Source organism: Culicoides brevitarsis, chromosome 1 (genome assembly GCF_036172545.1).
Source record: "Culicoides brevitarsis isolate CSIRO-B50_1 chromosome 1, AGI_CSIRO_Cbre_v1, whole genome shotgun sequence".
NCBI lineage: Eukaryota > Metazoa > Arthropoda > Insecta > Diptera > Ceratopogonidae > Culicoides > Culicoides brevitarsis.
This window is the reverse complement of record NC_087085.1, coordinates 37,194,673-37,217,314: the sequence shown is the minus strand read 5'-3', so window position 1 is coordinate 37,217,314 and position 22,642 is coordinate 37,194,673. Positions and strand designations below refer to the sequence as shown.

The 22,642-nt window shown below is 33.6% G+C and overlaps 6 protein-coding genes across 6 annotated transcripts; 2 read left to right on the top strand and 4 right to left on the bottom strand.

Moving 5' to 3' along the window:
• Positions 1–292: 292 nt before the first annotated feature.
• LOC134836742 (calcium load-activated calcium channel) lies at positions 293–1,081 on the bottom strand. The gene is made up of 2 exons (XM_063851945.1): positions 935–1,081; positions 293–867 (listed from the first exon to the last, which is right to left on the bottom strand). The coding sequence occupies exons 1-2, from the start codon at positions 993–995 to the stop codon at positions 374–376; spliced, it is 555 nt and encodes a 184-aa protein (XP_063708015.1). The 5' UTR covers positions 996–1,081; the 3' UTR covers positions 293–373.
• Positions 1,082–2,805: 1,724 nt separating this feature from the next.
• On the top strand, positions 2,806–8,880 carry LOC134836800 (THO complex subunit 2). The gene is made up of 3 exons (XM_063852027.1): positions 2,806–2,910; positions 2,987–6,476; positions 7,579–8,880. Exons 2-3 carry the CDS (start codon positions 3,030–3,032, stop codon positions 8,674–8,676), a joined length of 4,545 nt encoding a protein of 1,514 aa, XP_063708097.1. The 5' UTR covers positions 2,806–2,910; positions 2,987–3,029; the 3' UTR covers positions 8,677–8,880.
• A 900-nt stretch (positions 8,881–9,780) lies between these two features.
• LOC134834680 (vacuolar protein sorting-associated protein 33A) lies at positions 9,781–12,294 on the bottom strand. The gene is made up of 2 exons (XM_063849430.1): positions 12,134–12,294; positions 9,781–11,722 (listed from the first exon to the last, which is right to left on the bottom strand). The coding sequence occupies exons 1-2, from the start codon at positions 12,239–12,241 to the stop codon at positions 10,010–10,012; spliced, it is 1,821 nt and encodes a 606-aa protein (XP_063705500.1). The 5' UTR covers positions 12,242–12,294; the 3' UTR covers positions 9,781–10,009.
• An 89-nt stretch (positions 12,295–12,383) lies between these two features.
• On the top strand, positions 12,384–17,863 carry LOC134833135 (transmembrane GTPase Marf). The gene is made up of 9 exons (XM_063847363.1): positions 12,384–12,553; positions 12,885–13,347; positions 13,407–13,702; positions 14,667–14,897; positions 14,961–15,068; positions 15,342–15,458; positions 15,514–16,479; positions 16,543–16,739; positions 17,275–17,863. The coding sequence occupies exons 2-9, from the start codon at positions 13,125–13,127 to the stop codon at positions 17,474–17,476; spliced, it is 2,340 nt and encodes a 779-aa protein (XP_063703433.1). The 5' UTR covers positions 12,384–12,553; positions 12,885–13,124; the 3' UTR covers positions 17,477–17,863.
• A 303-nt stretch (positions 17,864–18,166) lies between these two features.
• On the bottom strand, positions 18,167–21,012 carry LOC134836602 (uncharacterized). Its single transcript, XM_063851796.1, has 2 exons — positions 19,831–21,012; positions 18,167–19,254 (listed from the first exon to the last, which is right to left on the bottom strand). The coding sequence occupies exons 1-2, from the start codon at positions 20,882–20,884 to the stop codon at positions 18,206–18,208; spliced, it is 2,103 nt and encodes a 700-aa protein (XP_063707866.1). The 5' UTR covers positions 20,885–21,012; the 3' UTR covers positions 18,167–18,205.
• Positions 21,013–21,653: 641 nt separating this feature from the next.
• On the bottom strand, positions 21,654–22,539 carry LOC134838244 (mitochondrial import inner membrane translocase subunit Tim22). The gene is given in 4 exon segments (XM_063853734.1): positions 21,654–21,874; positions 21,935–22,051; positions 22,054–22,258; positions 22,315–22,539. Coding segments are annotated over 4 exon segments (597 nt in total). The 5' UTR covers positions 22,434–22,539; the 3' UTR covers positions 21,654–21,718.
• Between the last annotated feature and the right edge of the window lie 103 nt (positions 22,540–22,642).

The following is a 22,642-nucleotide window of genomic DNA, read 5'->3' as shown; positions in this document are numbered from 1 at the left end:
ATTAATTAAGTAATTACTTTTTTATTCGAATTTTTTTTAATTTCTATTGTTATTTTTTAAATAATTTAATGATAATTAAATAAATAATTTTAAATAATTAAAGATTAATTTTTTTTTCGTAAAAATATTTAAAAATTTCGACCTTTTGAAAATTTTCGAAAATTCGTATTTCTTTAAATTTTCGAAAATACGAATTTTCGAATTCTCATCAAGTAAATTTTTGAAACATTTTTAAGCATTTAAGTCAAAAGGGCAAGATATTTCATTGAATTAAAGCAAATAAATAGGCATATGTGAGCTAAAATCAGTTTTATTACTCTGCCAATAATCATAAAATTATTTTCAAATGTGAAATCTCAATTCATTGATTGTTTCATTTGAATCCTTGTCCCGGTTGTTGTCCAAACAAACCCCCGCCTTGCTTGCTTGCTGCCCTACTTGGAGCAAATCCGAGCATTTTTTGGATATTTTGACGGATTGACATTGTGCAAAGGATGTACAAAAATATAAATGAGCATTCGGTGTAATCCTCGCCAGCCAAATTTCTGTGACTCAGTCCTTGGATGAATGAAAGAGGAATAAACGGAAGTTTGGCAACAACACGACCATCGAAAATGCTGTTAAACATCGATAGGAGAGCCGTAAAGGCAAAACCCGTGGCAAACATCGACTTCATTTTCACAAGTGACAAATCGCGATTGTTGTTCTTGAGACGTTCTTCATCTCGTTCGATTTTCTTCTTTTGTTGTTTATCCAAAGTGTCGCCATGAGTCTCCTTGCGTTTTTCTAGTTTCTTACTTTGACGCTCAACCTCCGTTTTTATCTTTTGATATTTTTCAGTGCGATAAACCATTAGCCAAGTCAGACCTATTAACACAAAAAAAATATATAAATTTAGGTTGAAATGTCAAGGATGAAATTTTTATTTGTTAACCTTCTCCCAAAAATGCCGTACAAACGGAGATAAAAACGATTAGCAGAGTATCTGACCACATAATTTATAAATTAATTGAAAATAAATTAAAGGAATTAAATTTTCAATTGGAAAAATTGCCTTCTGTCACTCGGCACGGTATCAGTAGTGATGTCAAAAATGAATATTTGTCAAAAATTTGATATTACTGCGGGAAAATTAAAATTTTAATCTAAACTTCAAAATCAAAGATTTTTTAGCAGTTTTGAGTTATAAAATGATTAAAAATGATAAATTAGAGCCCTCTGACAAATTTTTATCCAAAATCAAAAAATGACACAGTTTTTGATTTAGTTTTGCAATTTTCAAAACAAAACTATTCAAAGGAAAAATTTTTTTTCAGTTTTTTTTTGGCAGTTTTGAGTTATAAAATGATTAAAAATGATAAATTAGAGCCCTCTGACAAATTTTTATCCATTTGGAGCAAGATTTGACAAAAATTGCTTTGACACAGTTTTTGACATAGTTTTTGACAAAACAAAACTATGTTTTTTTCAGCCTTGATTTAGTTTTCAAAAATGATAAATTAGAGCAAAACTATGTCAAAGAAAAAAAATTTTTTCAGTTTCAATTTTTTGGCAGTTTTGAGTTATAAAATGATTAAAAATGATAAATTAGAGCCCTCTGACAAATTTTTATCCATTTGGAGCAAGATTTGACAAAAATGGCTTTGACACAGTTTTTGACATAGTTTTTGACACAGTTTTTTGCCTTGATTTAGTTTTCAAATCAAAACTATGTCAAAGAAAAAAATTTTTTTTCAGTTTCAATTTTTTGGCAGTTTTGAGTTATAAAATGATTAAAAATGATAAATTAGAGCCCTCTGACAAATTTTTATCCATTTGGAGCAAGATTTGACAAAAATGGCTTTGACACAGTTTTTGACATAGTTTTTGACACAGTTTTTTGCCTTGATTTAGTTTTCAAATCAAAACTATGTCAAAGAAAAAATTTTTTTTCAGTTTCAATTTTTTGGCAGTTTTGAGTTATAAAATGATTAAAAATGATAAATTAGAGCCCTCTGACAAATTTTTATCCATTTGGAGCAAGATTTGACAAAAATGCTTTGACACAGTTTTAGACATAGTTTTTGACACAGTTTTTTGCCTTGATTTAGTTTTCAAATCAAAACTATGTCAAAAAAAAAATTTTTTTTTTCAGTTTCAATTTTTTGGCAGTTTTGAGTTATAAAATAATTAAAAATGATAAATTAGAGCCCTCTGACAAATTTTTATCCATTTTTTTTTCAGTTTCAATTTTTTAGCATTTTTAGCAAATTTTTATCCATTTGGAGCAAGATTTGACAAAAAATGCTTTGACACAGTTTTTGACATAGTTTTTGACACAGTTTTTTGCCTTGATTTAGTTTTCAAAACAAAACTATGTCAAAGAAAAAATTTTTTTCAGTTTCAATTTTTTTGCAGTTTTGAGTTATAAAATGATTAAAAATGATAAATTAGAGCCCTCTGACAAATTTTTATCCATTTGGAGCAAGATTTGACAAAAATGGCTTCGACACAGTTTTTGACATAGTTTTTGACACAGTTTTTTGCCTTGATTTAGTTTTCAAATCAAAACTATGTCAAAGAAAAAAATTTTTTTCAGTTTCAATTTTTTGGCAGTTTTGAGTTATAAAATGATTAAAAATGATAAATTAGAGCCCTCTGACAAATTTTTATCCATTTGGAGCAAGATTTGACAAAAATAGCTTTGATGGAGTTCTAAATTTTTCATTATTTCAAATTCTTTAAAATTTATCGAAAATTATAATTTCCCGCACTTGCTTTTTGAGGCGTAACAAAACGTGAAACAGCGACAATTCGACGAAACCAGGCAAAAAGCTTGGAACCGCGTACACTAAAATCCAAAAATTCTCTGAAAATAGTTTCTCGTGACACCTTAAAACGTTGCAAATCGATAGTTAAGCACCCGGAGACGTAAGTGATCATGTTATTTGCGCGTGAAATCGTCGAAATTCACAAATTTTCTCTCTCATCTCATCCCCCATGGCAGGAAAATCACAACAACAAACGTTTTGGTTGAATTTCGAGCGAAAATGTCGCCTGGCGTGGATTGGAATGGCGAGTTTGACCGAAATGGGCGTCAAGAGTTCCTGAAACACGTGAAGCAATTGCTGCGAGACGACGCGCATTTCCTCTACGACAAATCGGATCAGCGGGAAGGCGGCGTTTCGCGATGCATCTATCAATTGGTGTCGGCTTGCACGAAGCGTCAGATAAAATTGGATGCCGCCTTGAACATTCTCACAGAGCTGGCGTACTTGAATCACGACATGCCGAGCGTAATTCTCGATGTTTTTGGGATTTTGGATGCTGAAACGTCACTCCAAACGGATACCGACGAGAGACATTTGTTCTGCCAGATCGTGAAGGAAGCGGAAAATGTCTTGAGCGAAAATTTGCTGAAAGAGCGCATGGAGATCGATACTTTGCAAGATGTGGGCACCGTGAAAAATCGTCAATTCTATACGCGCTTCATCAAGGTCAAGACAAAATTGTATTACAAACAGCGCCGTTTCAACTTGTTCCGCGAGGAGAGCGAAGGCTATGCCAAACTCATCACAGAGCTGAATCAGGAAGCAAACGAGCAATTTACGGTCCAAAATGCCTTGGAAATCATCAAATCTCTCATCGGCTGTTTCAATTTAGACCCAAATCGCGTCCTCGACATCATCATTGAATCTTTCGAGATGCACCCGAACAACTACAAACTCTTCACGCCCCTTTTGCAGAACTACGTGAACGACGGAAACACCGTTTGCGAGGTCCTCGGATACAAATATCGCCATTTTTCCGATTCCAAGACGCCTGATTCGCTTTTCAAGGTCACCGCATTGCTCCTACAGCACGGCGTCTTCGAGTTAGACTCGATTTACTCCTGGCTTGGGCCCGATGACGCCAAATTATCGACAGAATGGAAGCAGGAAATGACCGAGGCGAAAGAATACGTGCGAAAATTGAACATTGTGTCGATTAACAAGGAAAAAGAAGCTGAACCGGATGAGGAAAAGTTCACAAATACCGATAAATACGCGCAAAATCAAAAATGGCGCTTGTGTGAAGCCCTTTTGGACATTGGTGACTACGAAAATGCCTTGAAATTGATGAAAAAGCTGCCGGATCACTCGGTTATGGTCAATGAGCCCATCGCTAAAGCACTTGCGAAGCTAATTAACATCGTAATTGAGCCAATTTACCGTTTAAAGTGCTCCATCGTGCCGAATGTGCAAAGTAGACGTGCGCCAGGCGATCATTTAATCCAATTGCCACTCGTGACGTCAGTTTCCAAGTTAAAACAACACGCATTCCCGATGTTTATCGCCCTTGGACCATCATTACACTACGATCCGATCCTCTTGCACAAGTTAATTCGCTTGATGACCGTCATTTTGAACGACATGAATGTCGATAGCAGTGTGGGACCTCCTTTTAGCGATGCCGAGAACGAATCTTTGTACTATGACATCCTCACGCTACTTGATGTCGCTGTTTTGCCCGCGCTTTCGTACATGGACTGCAATTGTTGTCTCGCCGAGGAGATTTGGGACGTCGTAAAATTATTTCCCTACCAATTTCGGTACAGCTTATATGGGCGCTGGAAGAACGACACGTTCCAAATTCACCCGAAACTCATCCGGAGACGCGGTTTGGCGCAAAAACAAATAAAAGCCATCATGAAACGCGTTTCCAAGGAAAATGTGAAGCCCGTGGCGCGTCAAATTGGAAAATTATCACATTGCTCTCCCGGATTTTTGTTCGAATATATTTTGTTGCAGATCCAAATTTATGACAATTTAATAGGGCCCGTTGTGGATTCCTTAAAATACCTGTCGTCGCTCAGTTTTGACGTCCTCGGATACTGTTTGACTGAAACTTTGGCGCAGGCGGATCGTGCAAGGCTTGAAAATGATGGGACAAGTCTCTCGTTGTGGCTTCAGAGTTTGGCGAGTTTTTGCGGAGCGATTTTCAAAAAGTACAATATCGAGCTTAATGGACTCTTGCAGTACGTGGCGAACCAGTTGAAAGGGCAAAAATCCCTGGATTTGCTCATTTTGAAGGAAATTGTGCAAAAAATGACCGGGATTGAAGCGGCAGAGGAAATGACAGTTGATCAAGTTCGAGCCATGTGCGGAGGCGAAATTTTACGTGGAGAAGCCGGGTACTTTGCGCAAGTGCGGAATACGAAAAAATCATCGCAGCGACTCAAAGATGCGTTAGCAAGTAATGACCTCGCCGTTGCCCTGGCCTTGTTGATTGCGCAACAGAAACACTGCGTAATTTATCGCGAAACGACCCACAGTCACTTGAAGCTCGTCGGGAAGCTTTATGATCAGTGTCAAGATACGCTCGTGCAATTTGGGACATTTTTGGGGTCAAATTACTCCGTGGAAGAGTATATCGAACGTTTGCCGTCGATTCATGCGATGCTCCAAGAATATCACATCCATGCCGATGTCGCCTTTTTCCTCGCGAGACCCATGTTTGCCCATGCCATCAACCAAAAATACGATCAGCTGCGGAAAAGTGACCCAAATGCGAAAAAACTCACCACGGCGCAAAAATTATCGAAATATTTGGAAGCAACGCAGGCAGTTATGGCACCTGTTGTTGCCTCAGTGCATCCATTGCACACGCCAAAAGTGTGGGAAGACATCAGTCCGCAATTTTTGTGCACTTTTTGGTCTCTCAGCATGTACGATTTGCAAGTCCCGGGCGATGCGTACACCAAAGAGATCCAAAAACTCAAGTTACAGTCACTTGCGATCATGGACAACAAAGATTCGAATGCCTCGAAGAACAAAAAGGAGCAGGAACGGTTCATCGCTCTCATGGAAAAGCTCTCGGACGAGCGAAAGAAGCAACAAGAACACGTCGACAAGATCTTGCATCGCTTAAATCACGAAAAAGACACTTGGTTTCCGTCGCGGTCCTTTAAATCCGCCAAAAATGAGACAATAACGCAATTTTTGCAACTTTGTCTCTTTCCGCGATGCAGTTTTACGGCTCTCGATGCGCTTTATTGCGCCAAATTCGTGCAAATTATCCACAGTTTGAAGACAACGAATTTTTCGACGTTACTTTGTTACGACAGAATTTTTTGCGACATCACTTTTAGCGTGACTTCGTGCACGGAGAACGAAGCAACGCGTTACGGGAGATTCCTCTGTGCGATGCTCGAAACAATTATGCGATGGCACATGGATGAGGCGACGTTCAATAAGGAATGTTCGTTGTATCCGGGTTTTGTGACGAAATTTCGAGTTAGTAATCAGTTTTCGGAGGCGAATGATCACGTGGGCTACGAGAATTATCGACATGTGTGTCATAAGTGGCATTATAAGATAACAAAGTCGTTAGTTTTTTGTCTGGATTCGAAGGATTACATGCAGATAAGGAATTCGTTGATTATTTTGATGAAAATTTTGCCACATTTTCCCGTTTTGAGTAAATTATCACAAATTATTGAGAAGAAAGTGGAGAAGGTGAGTTTGAATTTTGTTGAAAAAAATATTTTTTATAGTTTTACAATTTGAAAATTTAGGAAAAAAATTAGAAATTGACTTAAAATGAATTTTAAATTAATTTTTTTTATTTTATTTTTAATTAATTTATTTAATTAATTATTTTAATTTAATTTATTTTTAATTAATTAATTTTTTTTATTATTTTTTTTTATTATTTTTTTTTTTATTTATTTTTATCGTTAATATTAATTTTTAATTAATTAATTTAATTTATTTCATTAATTTATATTTTATTTTAAAGTTTTAAAATAATTTTGAATTTTTTTTTTTCGAAAATTTCAAGATTTTTTTAAAATTCTTGCAATATTTATAAATATTTTTTTGCAGAATCATAAAATCAATCAGAAATATTTTACTTATTTTACTTATTAAATTTCATGACCGTTTTAATTTTTTTTTCGAGAAACGGTCAAGCAAAAAAAAAATTTTTTTATTTCTTTAAAAATCAAGGAGATTTTGATGGAAATCATCTTTGGAATGAATATTTATTCAATTTTAGCTTTGAAATGCATCATTTTTTTATTTCATTTTATTTTTAATTTTGTTTTTGTTAAAAAGGGAAATGGGAAAAAAAATCTAAAATATTTTTTTCAAAAATTTAAAACTTTATATAAATTATTTGTTAATTGACATTCGACAACTTAAAATAATTTTTAATTAAATATAAAGATCTTTTAAAAAATTTTTTTTAATATTTTCAGAAAATTTTTTTAAAAAGTAAAATTTATGTTTACGTTTTTTAAGATATTTCAACAAAAGAAAATTAATTTTTTAAATTTTTCGATAATTAATATTTTATTTATTTTTTAATATTAAAAAAAATTTTAAACATAAAAAAAAAAAAAAAATTGAAATTGTTTAAATAATTTTTTTAAAAAATTAAATAAAATAGTTAAATGAAAAACAATTAGGATAAAATAATTAAATTTGGAAAACTAAATTTTCTTATGAAATTTTCGATAAAACAAAAAATAGTTCAAAATTAAAAAAAAATAAAAAACTTTTAAATAACAAATTCGGTTTAAATTTTATTTAATTTTTTTTTTATTTTTTTTTTCAGGTTCGTGAAGAAGAAAAGAACAAACGACAAGATTTATTCATCCTTGCCTCAAGCTACATTGGACAACTCAAAGCGAAATCCAGCCAAATGATGCGCGAAAGTGATTTCCATCAAGTTGCCGAGAAACCACAAGCTCAAAAAACCGCCGAAGAAACCGCCGCAAAAGTGTCTGAACAAAAATCCGCTCCGCTTGTCGTGAAAAAAGAGGAACCGCAACCCACGCCAGTCCCCTTAAAAGAATCAAAATCCTCTGAGAAAAAAATCATCCGCATTTCCAAGCCGCAAGAAGCCACACCCGACGTCGTTGTCATCGAACCGCATCGCGAACGCGACAAAGAATCGCGTCACGATCGCGACGAAGCAAGTTCGCGCGAAGCCAGTGTCGCGAGCAACGTTAGCGCCAAACATTCGAGCAAAGATCTAAAACGCGCGGAAAAAGCGCGCGAAAAGGAACGCGAAGACGAGTTACGGAAACGCGACAAGGAACGCAGAAAAAATAAACGAGCAACGAGTCCGTCGAATTACGACTCGAACTACTATCGCAACGATCCGGATGTCGCCATTTACGAAGAACGCACGGAACGCGGCCGAGATCGCGAACGAAACAACGATAATCGGCAAGAACGCGACTTGAGCAGCGTCAGTAATTCCAGTCAAGGCTCGATCCCACCGAGAGCACGCAGCATGGAGCCGCCCGAGCAAATTCCGGAGCTTCGTGAATCGAAGAGACGCAAAATCGAGGTTGTGAGTTCGAAGAAGGGCAGTTTGTCGCAAGGCAGTGTGATACAAATCCCGTCGTCGGAGGGCAATGGCAAGCGCGAAAAGTCCGCAAAAACCGCAAAGAGAGACAAGTCTGACGAGGCGAAGGAGTTGCGACGCGAAAAGAAACGTTCGCGCAAAGACGACGAAGTTGTGGTGGTCGAGAAACGTTCACGGAACAAAAATGACGACGAGAAGCAGCACAAAAATGGCGCCGAAAGCCCGTCGAGAGGAAGCAAACATCGGTATGAGACACGAGAAATGTCGCCGGATGATCGTTACGAACACGAGACACGCAGCGAGAAGACCTACAAGAGCAGAACTCGATCCGGATATTAAATTGCCATACCTCAAAAGAGACGAGAGTTCTCGCAAATTTATCATTTTTCTACGAGAAAATCCGTGAAAATAAATAAAATTAGATTTCTACTCTTAAAACGATAATTTTTAGTCGTTCTTTATCTTTAACTTTAGTTCGTATCATTTACAAAAAAAAAAATTAAAAAAATAACAAAAATGTTAGAAATAAAGAAGAAATATAACTTTGACATACAAATTTAATTGATGTATGAAATACAAAAAAAATAGACTTTTATTCTAAATTTCTTAAAAAGGGGTTCAGGTAAGCTGTTCACTTAATTTTTATACGACAACCCAAAATTTTTATGCCTAAGCATTTCATCGCATTTAAAAAATTTTGTTTAATTTTCAATATTGTCTATTTTCAACCCATATTTGATGGATTTCAAAGCTAAAATTGAAAAAATATCCATTCTAAAGATGATTTCTGTTCATATTGGGTCGATATTTGACGTAACAAAAAAATCAGCGTTTTGAAGTAAAGATGATTTCTGTTCATTTTGGGTCGATAATTTTTGACGCTGAATTTTTAACAAAAAAATCAGCGTTTTTTAAGTTCAAACGCTTTTACATAAATTTAACAAGCCACTTTTCGATCAGTTTTAAGCCTAAAATTGAATAAATATCCATTCTAAAGATGATTTCTGTTCATATTGGGTCGATATTTGACGTAACAAAAAAATCAGCGTTTTGAAGTTCAAACGCTGATAAATTTAACAAGCCACTTTTCGATCAGTTTTAAGCCTAAAATTGAATAAATATCCATTCTAAAGATGATTTCTGTTCATTTTGGGTCGATATTTGACGTAACAAAAAAATCAGCGTTTTGAAGTTCAAACGCTGATAAATTTAACAAGCCACTTTTCGATCAGTTTTAAGCCTAAAATTGAATAAATATCCATTCTAAAGTTCATTTCTGTTCATTTTGGGTCGATATTTGACGTAACAAAAAAATCAGCGTTTTGAAGTTCAAACGCTGATAAATTTAACAAGCCACTTTTCGATCAGTTTTAAGCCTTAAAATTTGGAGCGGCCTGAAAAAGAATATTTAAAACATTTTTTTATATTGTTTCAGCCTTTTTTTATTTTTCCAAGTTTTGAGGTTATGTCATAGAGATTGAGGTTATCTAACATTTTTTTGACAAATTTTTACAAAAACTGTCAGATTTTGAAAACTTTTTCACTGAAATTATCTGAAAATACATCAAATTAGTTTATATATCTTAAAATTTTATTAATTTAAAAAATTATAAAATATTTTTATTGAATTTGATCTTCAGATCTGTGATCTTTTCCCAATTTCATTTTTTTCTTACTCCTCAATAAAACAATCCAAAAAACTATTTTTATTCACCAATTTCGTCGTCGCAATCACAAATTCCACATTATTATCTTCTTGCGAAGCGATAAATCTCAATGCTGCTACTTCCGCCGACGTGCATCCCCCCAGGAAAAATATCAAAACGACCCTATTCGTGTCTGAAATCGACGAAACTTCACTCGTCATGGAACCTCGTCGTGCTCCCGACAATCCAACCGCAAAATTATTGTCTTCAAACGATGGTCCCGGAATTTCATTCAAAATATCTCGCATTCCCTGCCATCCTGCGGGTTTCAAAATATTTTCCACGATCCTTATGGACAACGGGGCGTAAAGTAAATGCACGTAACTGATGTCTTTCGGTCGAATTTCGTCGCTGTCTTCGACAGTGAGTTTCAAAGTCTTCCGCAGAACCGCATACGAACGCGATCCCGACTGAATTTTCAATAATCCAGCTCGTTCGAGATTGCCCAAGGTCAAAAGTGTCTCAATGCCGTACGTTTGAACAATTTCTCTCTTGTAATAGTCCAAAACTTTTTGCTTCAATCCCGATCCCGCGATGCATTGAATGCAAATAAGTCTGAGGACTGTTCTCAGTGGCGCCTTTTTCGCGATCAAATCTTCGATAAAATTACTCACTTTATCGACATCCGTGCACAGCATGAAATCCTGTTCGCAATTTAATTCGTCGAAAAATTCGGGCGTCGAAGTTTTTTCTTTGATCATTTCCGCAATTGCTGTGTGGATTGCCAGCGAATTTTTTTGCGCCAACACTTCCGGCAGTTGTTCGACGAATTTTTTCATTTCCTGAACACTTTTTTCGGCATGTCGTTCCTCCAGCTGGGCAGCGATGCGTTTCGCACTGTTCGAAAGTTGCGTGCCGACAGCGTTAAAATTCTTATCTCGAATTTCCGCGTAAAGTTTCTCGCCGGAATTCAAAATTATCGGTTTTCGGTCGGCAGTTTGGACTGCGGGAATGTTATTTTCTTCCTGTTTTGCGAATTTATCTGCCGGAAAGTACGCCGTCGTGTTGTTAATGCCAAATAACTCGTCAATTAAGCCTTCGTAGGTGAGCTGCGTGGCAAGAACTGACATCAAATCGATGCTACGGTCGATAATGATGAGTTGATCGATCGATCCCTTTTCGCTGCTGATGAACGACGAATCGATACTCAACGTTTTCGTGAGTTCCCACAAATTTTGGGCGTATTTTCCCTTGCCGTAGATTTTCGGAATGCGTCCGTAGAGTTTTTGGAGTGTCACGAGTCCCAACGCTGACTGATGAAGACACGTCAAATCGCCTTCGATATAGAGCTCTTTGTAGCCGTCTTTCACCTCCATCGAGATCAAGTCCTTGTCGACGGGGAAAAATTCGATTTGAAGTTCGCCCACGTAACTGATGCTCCCGTAAACGCCCTTATTTTGCAGTTGTTTTTCGCACAAAAGTGACTTGCGAGGCAGGAAATAGAGATAAAAATCCTTCTTCATGACGCGTTTGCGACGCTCTTCGTTGTGAATTGTGGCTGCGATGACATCCATGAGCTTCAGGGAGGGGCGCGTGATGAAAATTACATTTTTAACATCGATTTCCGGTAAGTTTCCGTCATTTAAAGCAAACATCTTGAGCACTCCATGATCTTTCAGGAAGGTATATTTGGCGATGAGACCCACAGGACCGGCGAGACTTTCGTCCCAAACGATCGCCTAAAAGAAAAATGTAAGAAAATTCGTTAAAAAAATATTTTTTTATTCCAAAACTGAGCAAAAAAAATTTTTTTTCGATATTTTATGTTGAAAATATTAAAAATTCCGAATTTTTATTCAAAATTCAGGAAAGGAAAATTTTAGAAAAATCATTTAAAATATTTTTTTATTCCAAACTGAAAAAAAATTTTTTTTTCGATTTTTTATGTTGAAAATATTAAAAATTCCGAATTTTTATTCAAAATTCAGGAAAGGAAAATTTAAGAAAAATTATTTAAAAATTTTTTTTATTCCAAAACTGAGCAAAAAAAATTTTTTTTTTAAAAAAAAATTTTTTTAATTTTTTTTATTAAAAATTTAGTCGAAAAATCGGTGACTCATAAAATCTTTAAAAAAATGTTAAAAACTCACTTTTGTTCCTTCACATCTCTCTAAAAGCGAAGATAATTCCTTGATTGCCGCCTCCTGAAGCGATTGAATGTTAACTCCTCGTCCACTCGAGAAGAGATGCGGAAACATTTTCCTCAAATTTTCTGATTTTTACACCCAAAAACTCAATTAATTCTAATAAACAGCTGATACTTCCTTTATTTACCTGAAACGAAGTCCTTTTGAAGCGATTTGGAAGTGCATCTAGCGCGATGCACACGAGAACTGTCAAGTTACATCACACTTTTGCGCAAGTTGTTAAACATTTTCCTTTAAAAAAACCAATTTTCGCCGAGAAAAATAATTAAAATTAACGAAATTAACCGGTAACGCTGGAGCAATGGAGTGCTAAGCACCTTTGAACGCGGAAATTGGGCTTGAGCAATGTCGGAATCGGAACAGGTAACGAATTTTATCGGAATTTTTTTTTTATCACTTCATGCATTTTTGTCACGATGAGAAATTTTTTTTTAATTTTTTGTTTTTTTATTGGTTTTTTGTGTTTTTTAATTATTTTTTATTTTTTAGTCCCTAAAAAGTCGTGAGACCTGCGATAATTGATTTTTTAAGGGTTTCTTTTCAAAATAAATAAAAAAAATATTTTGAAAATTTTTTGGGTAATAGAAACAAACAAAAAATCGTATCGAAGGTCACACGACAGTGCAGAAAAAATTTGCGTCGTTGATTTATTTTTAATTTTTTTTTCTTTTCCTTATTTTGCTTTTATTTTCAGTTCTTTTGTAGATGAATTATTCCTTCCTGCGCACAAGTTTATTAAAAATTTGCATTTCATACGAACTCTGAAGAACAAAAAGTTGAAAATTTCGCTCCAAACGAGAATTCTTTTTTGTTCTCAATTTCAAAACAGGCCGAGTTTTCGTAAAAAAAAAGTTCTCTAGCAAAAAAATTAACGCATTATTTCTACAAACAATCAAAAAAATCATCAAAAATACAAAACCTCGTGGTCAAATAAATGGCTGCCTACTTGAATCGCACACTCTCGATGGTGACTGGCAATGGCTATGAAAACGGCGGTTCCTCGACGAATCCCTTGACGGACCCGAATACGCGACTTTCGCATCATTCGTCGCACGACATCTCGCCGTTGCAGATTTTTGTGCGGGCCAAGAAGAAAATTAACGATATTTTTGGCGAAATTGAGGATTATGTGGTTGAGACGACGACTTTTATTGATGGTAAGTTTTGTTTTTAAAATTTTCTGACGGTTTTTGAGAAATTTTTGATTTTTTTTTAGCTCTTGCCAGCGACAAGCAAAAGGAAATAGTCGACAAAGCAGAAGCCGAGCAGTTTAACAGTTATGTGCTCAAAGTTGCCGGTATTAGGGAGGTTTTGGCACGTGATCATATGAAAGTCGCCTTCTTTGGAAGGACTTCGAATGGGAAAAGTTCCGTCATTAATGCCATGTTGAGAGATAGAATTTTGCCGAGTGGCATTGGGCACACGACAAATTGCTTTTGTCAAGTTGAGGGAGTGGATGGGCAGGAAGCGTATCTAGTCACGGAAGGATCGGAGGAAAAGTTGAATGTTACGGTAAGAAAATTTTGTGATTTTTTAAATGAAAAAGTCAATTTTGAGATTTTTAGTACAGAAATTCATCAAAAAATAATTTTTTATCGCAAAAATGAATTAAAAAGCAGCTCTTTTTTACAAATTTGTATCAAAAAGAAACTTTTCAGTAAACATTTTTAACTAAATTTTAACGAAAATTAAATTTTTAGTTCATTAATTTGCCGAAAATGATAAAAAAAATTTTTAGTACAAGAAAATTTGTCGTCAAAGATAAAAATTTTATGTTTTAGTACAAAAAAATTACTAAAAAAATTTTTTTAGTACAGAAATTTATCAAAAATAAAATTTTACTTTTTAATACAAATTCTTCTAATTAAAATTCAATATTCAATAACTAAAAAATGTTTTCAGAAATTAATTATTTTTAATATTTTTTGTACTAAAATTTTTAGTACAAATTTTATTTTGAAAAGACTTAACTTAAACAGGTTTTTTTCTGAATTTCAAAAATTTTTAAATTGTGAATTTTTTAGTTCAAGAATTTGCAGAAAATATCCTGTTAGCACAGATTTTCAACAAAAATTAATTTTTTGTACAACAAAATGTCAAAAATGATGAAATATTTGTTTTTTAGTACAAGAAAATTTTTAATAAGAAATTTTTAGTACAGAAATTTTTTAGAAAAGACTTTTGAATACAGATTTTTTTTTCAAATTAAAAAAAAAAATTAAATTATGAAATTTTTAGTACAAGAATTTGTAAAAAAAATATTTTTAATTAAGAAATTCGTCAAATATAAAATTTTTAGAACAGAAATTTTTATAGCAGTTTTAGTACAAAATTAGCAGAAAATTAATTTTTTATAAAAACTGCTTTTAAATAAAAAAAAACTTGTCAGAAAAAAAAATTTCGCACAGAAACTAATTTTTTAGTACAAAAATTTGTAAAACAAAATTCTAACCTCAAAATTTTTTCTCATTTTCAGTCGGTGAAGCAACTCGCAAACGCCTTATGCACGGAAAAGTTGAGTGAAAGTTCCAAAGTTCGTATTTTCTGGCCTCGAGAACGTTGCAGTCTCTTACGAGACGACGTCGTATTCGTCGATTCGCCCGGCGTTGATGTCTCGCCAAACCTAGATGACTGGATCGACAACCACTGTTTAAATGCCGACGTCTTCGTTTTAGTACTAAATGCTGAATCGACGATGACATTAGCTGTAAGTTTCAATTTTTTATAAAAAAATTTTAAATTTTAATAATTTTTTTTAAATATTTTTTAGGAAAAATCATTTTTCCACGAAGTATCGACGAAACTTTCGAAACCGAACATTTTTGTCTTAAATAATCGCTGGGATGCGTCCGCGAGTGAGCCAGAATTTCAAGAATCGGTAAGTTTTTTATTTTTTCTAAAAATTTTCGTAGATAGCTAGAAGTTTTTCTAATGTTATTTCGTTGATTTTTACTCTCAACTTACAATTTGAACCGACAAAAATCTAAAAAACGACAGAAAGATGCCCTGGCAAAGGTAACGCAACCGCCTTTTAGCCAACGCACTGTCTTGTGTTCATGTTAGCTTCTATTATTGGCACGCTTTTTAATATTTTTCTGCACTTTTTAATGGATTTATTGATTTTTTTCAACAATTTTTCATTGAAATTTAGGTCAAACAACAACACCAGGAGCGTTGTATTGATTTTTTGACCAAAGAATTGAAGGTTTGCACCCCAAAAGAGGCTGAGGAACGAGTTTTCTTTGTGTCGGCTCGTGAAACTTTGAACGTAAGTCATTAAAAATTTAATTTTTTAATTTTTTTTTAATCGATTTTTTTTAAAGGCTCGTCTTCAAGAGCAAAAAGGACTCCCCGCACACACAGCTGCTCTGGCGGAAGGTTTCCAAAATCGTTATTTCGAGTTCCAGGACTTTGAGAAGCAATTTGAGGAATGCATCTCGAAGAGCGCCGTCAAAACAAAGTTCGAGCAGCACAGTTTGCGCGGCAAAAACATCTCGGGCGACATGTATGCGATGCTCGACAGCATTTACGAGCGTACCAACACGCTGCGCAACCAAAAACTCGAGCAAAAGCGAATTTTGACAGATCGCATCGCCAAAACGGAGACACAGCTGATGACGGTGACGCGCGAAATGAAGATAAAAATCCACAATATGGTCGAGGAGGTCGAACAAAAGGTGTCGAAAGCGCTCAACGAGGAAATTTGGCGTTTAAATGTGCTCGTTGACGAGTTCAATCTCCCCTTTCACACGGATCAACTTGTGCTGAATGTCTACAAGAAGGAAATTAACGCCCATGTCGAGAACGGACTCGGTTTAAATCTTCGTGCGAGACTTTCGACAGCACTTGCGATGAACGTTGAAACCGCGCAACGCGAAATGATCGAACGCATGACGGCTCTCGTGCCCGCCGAAAAGCTCGCGCCGCAAGTAACGGCTCAAGTTATCGCCCGAAATCAACCTTTTGAGATGCTTTATTCGCTCAATTGTCAGAATTTGTGCGCCGACTTCCAGGAAGATCTCGAGTTTCGGTTCTCGTGGGGCATAACGGCGATGATTCAACGATTCACGGGCAAGGCGAAGGAACGAAAAGCGATCGGAGGAAGGGCAGGAAGCAATATGAACATGTCGAATATGTTGTCGCCCGTTGTAAATGAGCCGCATACGCCCACGTGTCTCGTACCGAATAACGAATTGATAACGCAGGAACAGTTGTCGGTGATTTCGAAAGTTGCGGTTGCTTCGATTGGGTCGCAAGGTACCGTTGGAGGACTTGTTGTCGGAGGATTGGTGAGAAAAAAAAATTTTTTTATGAGAAAATTTTGAAAAAATTTGAATTTTTTGTTTTTTTAGCTCTTGAAAACGATCGGATGGCGCGTTTTGATTGGCGTTGGCTGTGTTTACGGTGCTGTTTACTTCTATGAACGTCTTTCATGGACAAATACGGCGAAAGAGAAATGCTTTAAGAACCAATACGTTCGTCACGCAACACGAAAACTTAGATTAATTGTCGATTTGACATCAGCTAATTGTAGTCATCAAGTTCAACAGTGAGTTTTCTATCAATTTTTGATTTTTAGTACACAAATTTGTTAAAAATTGAATTTTTAGTACAGAAATTTGTTAAACATTGAATTTTTAGTACAGAAATTTGTTAAAAATTGAATTTTTAGTACAGAAATTTGTTAAAAATTTAATTTTTAGTACAGAAATTTGTTAAAAATTTAATTTTTAGTACAGAAATTTGTTAAAAATTTAATTTTTAGTACAAAAATTTGCTCAACAATAAATTTTTAGTACTCAAATTTATTAAAAATTTAATTTTTAGTACTAAAATTTGTTAAAAATTTAATTTTTAGTACTAAAATTTGTTAAAAATTTAATTTTTAGTACTAAAATTTGTTAAAAATTAAATTTTTAGTACTCAAATTTATTAAAAATTTAATTTTTAGTACAAAAAATTGTTAAAAATTTAATTTTTAGTACAAAAGTTTTTAAAAATTAAATTTTTAGTACAGAAATTTGTTAAAAATTAAATTTTTAGTACTGAAATTTGTTAAAAATTAAATTTTCTCTTCATTTTAGGGAACTTTCGAGCACCTTTGCACGCCTCTGTCGCGTCGTCGATACCGCCAGCAACGAGATGAACGACGAACTGAAGGATATCGAGTCGACCCTAGCTGTGCTGGAGGCTCATCAGAAGCAGCTTAAGTTGTTAAAGAACAAAGCCAACTACATTACGAACGAGCTAGACATCTTCGAGAACAACTACATCAAACAAAATTGAATCTGAAGCACTCTTAGTGTCATAAAATCGCGAAAATTTTTCACATTTTGTTTTAAAAATTCTGTTAAATCATTTTTTACACTAAAAAAAATTATAATATTATATATTTGCTAAACAAGAAAAAAAAATTGCATGAGTTAAATTTTGACTGTAGATCGCTACTTTTTACTTTTTAAATTCCAAATTTATTTACGAGATGTAACTTTTCAGTTGTTAAAAAATTAATAAATAAATAAAAGCATCAAAGAGGCGAAAATTGAACTGGAAATGCATGAAAGTCGTCCCCCGTGATTAATTATTTTTTAGATAAAATTGCATGTAATAAATATGAAAATATTACCTTAAATTATAGGAGAAAGAAATTTGAGTAATAAAAATATTGAAAAAGAAAAAAATTATTTTAAATACACAAAAATACTTAAAAATAAGAAAAATTTACTAAAAATTGGATTGTGCAATTTTTATGACCCGAAAGAAGCAATTTTGACAAAAAGGTAATTTTTTTAGTAAAAAATTGAAAAAATTAACTTTTTTATGGTTGAAATTAAATTTTTGAACTTTTACAGTTTTGCAATGATTTTTCACTCCTAAAATGAAAAAAAATCAAAAAAAATTTTTTTTTTCATATTTTAGGGCAAAAATTTTAAAAAAATTTACACAAAAAAGCAATTTTAAAAAATTTTTGTACTTTTATTCCCGTAAAATTGATAAAATTGCATTTTCCCATCACTATAAATTCTCGTAAGTCGCACTCGTGCTCCAACATTTATGATTTCTATCAAAATACGAACCAGCAACGGCATTTTTGGACAACAAAGCCTTCTTCGCCGCTTCAAATCCGATCGACACACAAACATTTTCCGGCAATCCTTCGATCATCCCAGCGATGAATCCACTCGAGAAACTGTCGCCTGCCCCTGAAACGTTCACAACATTCGAAATTTCTTCACTTGGATAATATCTTAAGGTTAATTCGGATTTTTTGTCCAAATATTGATGATTTTCGAAGAATGGTGAGTCTGAAGAGCCATGCCTTGCAACGACAACTCCTAACGATCCGAGAGTAATTATCAAATTTTCAATTTTTTTGGACATGAATTCCGCGAGGAATTTCACTTCTTTTAAGATTTCTTGACGATTTTCGAGATTTGATGACTTTTGGGAAATTTCAAAACCCAAAAATTTCGCCATATTTCGTAATTCATCCAAATTCGGTGTCGCAAATTTAATTTGGCTACAAAGTTCGGGCTTCCTCAGGAACGGTTTGTGTGACAATCGTAAGTCCGTTGGTTCAAAAAATGCGGGTTTTTTGAATTCTCGTGCGAGTTTTAGAATTTCTTCAATTGTTTCGATAGATAAATTCGCGTCAAAAACTGTCAAAGGTGAATTTTTGATCAGATTTTTGTTCTTTTGAATTAATTCGGGAGTTATGCATCGATGAACCGCCATGTCTAACGTCACTAATTTACAATCGCCGTCTTTGTTGAACAAAACTGTCGCATTTGCTGTTGGAAAATCTTTTTCTGTGGAAAATTCCGTGTTGCAAACGGGTTCAAGGACAGATTTGATGTGAGAGCCATTCTGATCGTCGCCAATTGCGGAGATGAAAGTTGAAGATCCGTAGATTTTTCCGACGCCTTCTGCTAAATTTCGTCCTACGCCGCCGCAACAAATGCTGGATTTGGCACTGTACGTTGCTCCATCCAATTTCATGTCGTCGTCGAGGATTTTTATGCATGTGTCGATGTTACTGCCGCCAATTATTACAGGAGAGTTTTCTGAAAAAGTCGAAATTTAATTTTAAAAAAATTTTAAATGTTTATTTTTTTGTTAATTTTTAAAAAATAATTTAAGAAAAATTAAAAGGTGAAAATATTAATGAATTTAGCAATTTTTAAAATTTATAAAATAAAAAAAAATAAAAAACTTTTTTATTTCATTTAAATTTTATTTATTTAATTAATTTTTTATTTATTTTCTCAAACATTTTTTTCTTAAATTTAAATTTATTTGAATTTTATTTTATTTAAGAATTTTTAGTTGAATGAAATTTCACAGAACATTAATGATTTTTTTAAGTCAACATTTAAATAATAGAAAATTAAATTTTTAAAAGAAAATAATAAATTAATATTTAAATTACTCAACAAATAATTCTAAATTAAAAAAAAAATAAAAATAATTTTTGTGTTTGAATTTAATTTAAAATTAATTTATATTCTCGACTTTTGACTAAAAGAAATATTTTAAATAATTTTTTAACTCATAAAAAATTTTAAACAATTTAAAAAAATTTTTTTTGCTCAAAATTGCAAAATTTTAAATATTTTTTAATTAAAAAAATTAATTTTTACCGAATTTTTTATCCGTTCTTCCTGATTCTGAAGAGTCTGAACAATAATTTGCTCTTTTTATATCATTTGAGTTCAATTCATGATACTTGACTGCAATTTCCGCCGCAACTTTTGCATTATTTTTGATCAGCGCAATATTCGACTTCAAACTTTTTCCCTTCGTAGCTTCATTAAGTGCCTGCAAAATGAACGGCGTGACTTCTTTTCCTTGAATTCCTTGCTGATCCGCTGCTTTGAGTGCTTCTCTTATCACGCCATCGATATAAACTTCATCCATTGAAAATTCTTCCGGAATTGGAACAGCGATCAACATGCCATTGAGTCCCAATTCTCCGTTTGTTTGCAAAATATTCGCTGCTTCCAATGAATTTTTCAAGCTGTACGGAGCTTTAACGCCACTTTTTCTCGTAAAAAAGGCAGGAAATTCATCAGTTCCGAATGCGCCGACGAAAACTCCCTGCGTCTCGAGAAATTCCATCGTCCGCGGAATATCAAGAATGGATTTGACGCCGCTACAAACGACAGCAGTGCCCGACGAACGAGCGAGTTCTTGTAAATCCGCCGAGATATCGAGCGTTTTTTCGACATTTCTGTGAACGCCGCCAATTCCGCCGGTTGCGAAGACTTTTATGCCGACCATGTTGCAAACTATCAGTGTTCCGGCGACAGTTGTGCCTCCATTTCGCTTGTTGTGAAGTGCGAACGCCAAGTCTCTTCGTGAAACTTTGACATTTTTCTTTCCATCTGAGGGATTTGCTAATTTTTCCAAGTCATTTTTGTCCAAACCGACTTTGATTTTTCCATCGAGCAACGCGATTGTGGCTGGAATTGCGTTTTGTTTTCGCACAATTTCCTCAACTTCGACGGCGGTGCGTAAATTATCAGGGTAAGGCATGCCATGTGTGATAATTGTCGATTCAAGGGCAACAATTGGTTTCTTATTGGAGTACAGAGCATCGTAGATTTCGGGTTTGATGTCGAGAAATTTGTTGAATTTCGTGTTTTTTAGCGAAGAATAGTGACGAAGAAGAGATTTGTTTATTAAGCGGTTCATTATTACTTTGAAATTGATTGAAATTAGGAACGAAAAGCTTTTGACAATTTTTTAAAATTAAATTCGTGGCACTTTGATAACAAATAATCGACTAATAATCACAAGATAAAGCACAAGATTGCTTTTTGTTTACATTTTTACGACAAAACATAAGAAATCCGGTAGGAAGCTGCAATAAAGAAAAATGTTTCACGTTATTTTAGACCCTAATTTTTTTTTTAAATGTTTGAAAAATAAAAAAAAATATTTTTAAAGTCGTTCAAAAATAAAAGAAAATTAAAAAAAATAATAAAAATTAATAAAAAAAAATCATAAATTATATATTTTCAAAAAGCTCTAAAAATTTTTTTTAAAAATTATATGTAAAATTATTTGTAAAATTATATGTAAAGATTTTAAAATATTAAAGTACGAAAAAATCTAAAATCTTTAGAAATGATTTTTTCCATATATAAAAAATTATGAAAACTGAAATTTTTTTACGAAATTTTTAAATTAATTAATTGAAATTGAATTAATTAAATAAATAAAATTAAAAAAAAAATTTTTTATATAAATATTTTTAATTATAAAAAATATAATTTTTTTAAAGAATTTTTAAAACTTAAATTTTATGAATTTTTTTTTTTATAACTTTTATCAAAATTTTTAATTTTTTGTAAAAAAAAAAATTAAAAAAATTCTCTTTTTAAGTTTTCAACAATTTTTTTTAAATAAAAAGTACCAAAAATTACCTTTTTGATGCAAATTTATCTCAAAACTACTAAAAATAAATTTTCTATAATTTTTTTATTTTAAATTTCTATCATCTAACACTTAAAATATTTATGCCGCTCATCGATGTCTCATGTAATAATCGATCACGGTTGAGAATGCTGCAAAGCCTGCTGCTCCAAAGAGTCCCGCTTTCACGCCAGCTCGCAAGCCAATCAATCCTCCCGTCACTCCGCCGGCGTACGTTCCATTTTTCCAATCCGTCACGCCTCGTTTCTGTCAAAAAAATAAAAATTCTACAAAAATTCTTCAAATTTGACTCAAAAAAATTCTCACCGATTCAATGACACACTCGATCGCCGAAAAAACCATACCAATAACGGCGAAATTTTTGCCGTACGAATGCATGGAACCTCTCATTTCGCGTAAAATCTCCGTGCCGACTGATTTGCTTGCTTCTCAAGTGCGTGCGGATCTGCCATATTCGGACTCACGGAAGACGAGAACAATCCAATTGCCGCTCCAAGCCCATAACCAACGACGCAACTCATCATGGACTTGAAAGTGCACGATTCAAAGGCAGCATCAACCATTTTCTCCTCATTTGTCTTGATTTTGTACTGAATTAGTGTCTGTGGGAGGATTATATTCTCACGAAATCTAAAAAAAATTAAAATTTATTAAAAAATATTTTTTTTAAAGAAAAAAATCCTCACCGTTGATTGTTTCCAATAAAATGCTTCGCTAAATCGTCCAATTCTTTCTTTTCGAAGAACGTAAAGTCACGTTTCGGCTCTGGTTCGTGAGCTCCCGGAGGAACAGGGAACATAGACATGACGAAAAACTCAAATCAAGTCCCAAAAATGTGAGAAAAATCCAAAAATTCTTTGGAAAAAATCAACTCACGTTTTAATATTTATTTTTTTCAGTTTTTGTGAACAGCTGATTTTGACGTTTCCTGTTCGTTTGACTTTTGAAAGTCCGTTATAATTGATTTTTTGCCGGTATTTCATGATTTTTTATAATTTTTCACCAATTTTTTAA